Genomic DNA, 4,448 nt, shown 5'->3' with positions numbered 1-4,448 from the left:
CTTCGCCATTATATGCATTTCAAGTTTAGAAAAAAACTTTCATTACTAACTTATATGATATCGGCTAAAACACTTGAACTAATCGCAACATAGAAATATTATTTTATCAATTTCAACCTTAGTCGATCCAAAGTTTAAGAAAAATGCTTTGACGGATGAAAAAACCTTTCAAGGGGGAGATTCTGTAACCAGTTAGCGACAAGTTTCGGATCGATATCGCACTTGTTGACGTAAAAATATTTCATATCATACGTCAACAAAACCGACACCGATTCGAAAATTGTCGCTAACTGGTTACAGAATCTGCACCCAAGCCTATAAAAATAATATCGTCCGATTCAGGTGGAACAAAAATGCCTCAAACAAGTAAGGGTATTAAAAGCTCTATTGGCACCTACATATTTTTGGCCTATGTGCGCTTTTATTCGGAAACTAAACGTTTCGGTACCCAGTATCGAGAGTATTGGATACTTTTTAAATCGGTACCGAATATCGATTTATACTTAAAAGTATTGACTCAGCACATCATTACTACATAGAGCTGGGCAATTACAGAGCAGAAGCTCCACAGATTCTTCTGCATACCCTACAGAATTGTAGGCCTTTCCATCTATTATAAGTAAGTCACCTTTTTCCAGTGCTGAAATATGTGTCTCTTGATATAGCTCAGAGGCACAAGAACCTCCTGTGCCTCTGAGATATTCAGACTGATATACTGTACCCTGGTACCCAGATCAGTGCACCGACATGCCTATCAGCTAAAGCCATAACGTTATCTCTGCACTGTTTTATTATGCTATCCGAGAAAATAGCAATGCTGGTCCCGGCTAGCTTTGAGATTAAAATTATTTTGCAAGCCTCTTTGACGGCAAAGACCTCCGCCTGGAAAACACTGAACGAATTCGGTAGTCGAATAGACTCTTCGATTTGGAGATCAGCTGAAAAAATTCCCGCCCCTGCGCCACAATCCATTTTTTAGCCGTCCGTAAAAATAAATAATTCAAAGTGTTCATTAAAAATAGGCTCCTTCCAATCCTTTCGTAGTGGAAATATCGTCCCGAAGTTTATCTTTAAGAGAAGCGAAGGACAAATGTAGTCAGACTTTTCGCTAATGCTTGGGAACAAGATACGGCCATACCCGTACGAACGTTCTTTCCACAGTCTAAATTCCCTCAACCGCAGGGCACCCTGTGAGGCATTTTCCTTAATAAAGACATCAGATGATGATTCAATGCCGCCGTTGGACATGATCTGATCGCCCCAGTATGTACATCCATAAGATAAGATCAGGTCGTAAACCCCACTCTGCCCTAGCATATTCTTGCAAACATGTTTTGAAAAGAGGATTTATAGACCTTTAAAATTATGTATAACAATACAATGTTGGAAGTTTTTATTTGGATAAATTTTAAAAAGCCCCTATTCTTCTTAATCTTCTTGGTTAAATCGCCGATTTCAAAAATTTCTATGAAAGTTGCCAAACATGTAGTGTTTACCTAAAATTACAGTACATACATATGTGTCTTAACGAAATTATGATTCTTGTTTGTTTGATACGCGGTTACGAGGACGTTAAATTAGATTACGTGAGAACTCCGGTATTTCTTATATTGTCCATTATGTTACCACTGAATACATATTTCATGGTATGGTAATTGCAGATATTCCATATGAAGTTATAAGACAACGCACTGTAGATTAAAATAAAGTTCTACCGTCATCATCTGTACAGCAGCAGTCTACAGGTCGCCGCAGAAACTCCTATATCCTCCCCCATAAGGGTGTCCTGTCTAGCCAATTAGTCAGTCATGCAGTTTATCCATTCCCTTAGAAAGGGATCCAAACATAGCCAGCCTGGAAGCGCTCCAAACCGCTTCTTGAAGTATAAAGCGCCCCGACCCAACTTTTAACTTAGGTCGACTTTTACAGTGAACTCTTCCTGACAATGACTTCATCCAAAATATGTTACTGGCTAAAATACAGTTTAACGCAGATAGCAAATAACATTTAAACTGAGAGCCCACCTCTTTTCCATGGTGGTTTTACAGCAGTATAGAGCAGCTGATGAATTTTTAACCGCTCCTAAATTATGACTTAGGGCCGGTTTCTCAATGTCCATAACATATACCGGAGACTTAAAGGACTTAAAAGAGTTAATCGATCAAGCGGTATATCTACGGTAGTTCACCAGAGGAAAAAGGGCAGTCCATTGGGTCGAGGACGGTAGATTTACGAGGTTCAGGATTTGTTAGGAAACGAGCATCGATATCAGGAGGAGATCAATATATTTTGCCTTCCTCGTTCGATGGTGCTGGGATCGACTTTTTACATCTCAACGTCACCTAGCAGCAGAAATATGTTTCTTCGAACAAACGTTTTCTCAGACGTAATTTCGTAATTCGGTTCAGATATACCCAGAAAAAATCAGCTAAATACATTTCTCTCGACACATGATTTGGTTGTAGTCACATTATATGGTTATAGTTTCCAAATCATATGTTGAGAGAAATATTTTTAACTGAATTTTTTCTGGGTGTAGTTCCACAATAAAATAAGTGTAGTATATGTAAATATTAATACTTAAAATACAATGAACATATTCTTTCAGATCGACTTAGTTGACTTGGGTCAACAGCACTATCCACGTTATTTAATGAATGCCGTTTGTCAAAGCAATCAATCGCCAAATGAATATCCGCAGAAGTGTTGGCGTGGATCCTACTGCAAGCCATTGGAATATAAAGTGAAAGTACTCACACCTCGAACTCTCTTAGATCAGGCACAAAATGACCCGGCACTGGCATGGTTACCCGATGAACTCAGACAAGATTGGAAATTCAAAACTGTTGCAGTTGCGGCTGGTTGTTTTTGTTCATATTAAATATGAATTTGGCGACCATATAGAAAACACAGAACTGACATGGAATAAATCGTTTACAGATTAACCGTTAATTATAAACACATATTCAAGTACCTACCCACATATGTACATATATTTTTTGATGTTAGATTAGTGTAAATACGAAGGAACTGCAATGCAAATGTGTAAAAAACACTAACAATATGATTAAAAATTGTTCTTTATTCTACAGATATTTTTCAATTTTTTTAAGTACAAAATTGAAGCAAACACCTATCCACGAAACCGTAGATTTATGGGGTTTCTTCTTTTTATTTGGCGTTGTTACCGCCTAAGCGTTTTTGGCCGAGCTCAACAAATCATGACAGTCGTTTCCTTTTGTACCTCGAGGGGGGACTTTACTCCTAAATTGCCTACATAGTCAAAATAAGCACTTATTGGCAAGAGTGATTCTGCGTCGATTCTGCTGGTTCCCAAGTAAACAAATTTCTCTTCTTTCCCGAAATTATGGGCTGGTTTCTCCAACTCAACTTAACTTAGTTAAGCCTATTTTCTTGACTTAATCAAGAATAAGCTGTGTAAAACGTAGGCTAACTTTTGACTAAGTCCGAAAAGTGGCTAAACTAAGTTAAGTTGAGTTGGAGAAACCAGCCCTATGACTGTCAACAGTGACGTGAGTGCCATGGCGCGAATGCGCTCTGACTGTGTGATGACAGGGATACTTCGTCTTGTCCTCGTTGACTCCTCGATTTCGGTATTGCCCCTACTTATTAAGCCTGCTATACAGTTCAATGTGAGCGTGAGCGTGAGCTTTTTATTTTGACCAACATCTTCGTTATTACTTAACTTTTTGCAATAGTTGATACATCAAAAGATAGAGAATTAAAATATCTTTCAGAATTATAGAAAAATAATTTAAAATGCATAATGCCTTTTTTTCAAGCTCACACTCAACTGTGTGCGTACGCAAAGCATTCGCATGTGAACGACAAGTTTTGACAGATATGTTTGAGCGTCCATAAGAATACAAATCGTCGCCTGGGTAAAAGATTGTCGTATGTTAATTTCGGTAGGTTGTGGGAAATTAAAATTAAAAATTAAATAATTTAAGAATTTTTTTAACTAGTAACATTTTCAGAGACTGGAGAAAATCTATCCTCGCGTTTTTGAGAAACTGCATTCCAAACTTCAATCGCGATTTCCCACAACCTACCGAAATTAACATACGATAATCTTTTACCCAGGCGACGATATGTATGTATATCAAATTGAAGGGAATTAAATTTCTTATCAGATGATACAAGGCACATTGAACAGGTAGTTTCGGTCAAGGTGTATTNCGATATGTATGTATATCAAATTGAAGGGAATTAAATTTCTTATCAGATGATACAAGGCACATTGAACAGGTAGTTTCGGTCAAGGTGTATTATACAAGGTGTGATTAACAACTCAGGTAGACTCTCTTTTAAGGTACTATTATGCCAAAAAATAGAGGCTGCATTTCTTTATTCATTCTGAACGTTTGGAATAAGCCAAGGCAAGGCGTATTTAACAAGGTGGTGTTGGCCGTATATAAGTAAACAAT

At 37.6% G+C, this 4,448-nt stretch overlaps 1 protein-coding gene across 1 annotated transcript; it reads left to right on the top strand.

Annotated features, from left to right (window-relative positions):
• The first annotated feature begins 2,184 nt into the window (after positions 1–2,184).
• On the top strand, positions 2,185–2,893 carry LOC108383016 (prothoracicotropic hormone-like). The gene has a single exon (XM_017639388.1). It carries the CDS (start codon positions 2,591–2,593, stop codon positions 2,879–2,881), a length of 291 nt encoding a protein of 96 aa, XP_017494877.1. The 5' UTR covers positions 2,185–2,590; the 3' UTR covers positions 2,882–2,893.
• The last annotated feature ends 1,555 nt before the right edge of the window (positions 2,894–4,448 follow it).

Source organism: Rhagoletis zephyria, unplaced genomic scaffold (genome assembly GCF_001687245.7).
Source record: "Rhagoletis zephyria isolate East Lansing unplaced genomic scaffold, Rhagoletis_zephyria_1.1 Rzeph_scaffold_30081, whole genome shotgun sequence".
NCBI lineage: Eukaryota > Metazoa > Arthropoda > Insecta > Diptera > Tephritidae > Rhagoletis > Rhagoletis zephyria.
Note: the sequence above shows the minus strand (reverse complement) of the source record. Positions and strands in the feature narration are given on the sequence as shown.

Excerpts from the sequence above, each read along its gene's own strand:
- LOC108383016 (XM_017639388.1), top strand. The coding sequence starts at position 2,591 with ATGAACATATTCTTTCAGATCGACTTAGTTGACTTGGGTCAACAGCAC.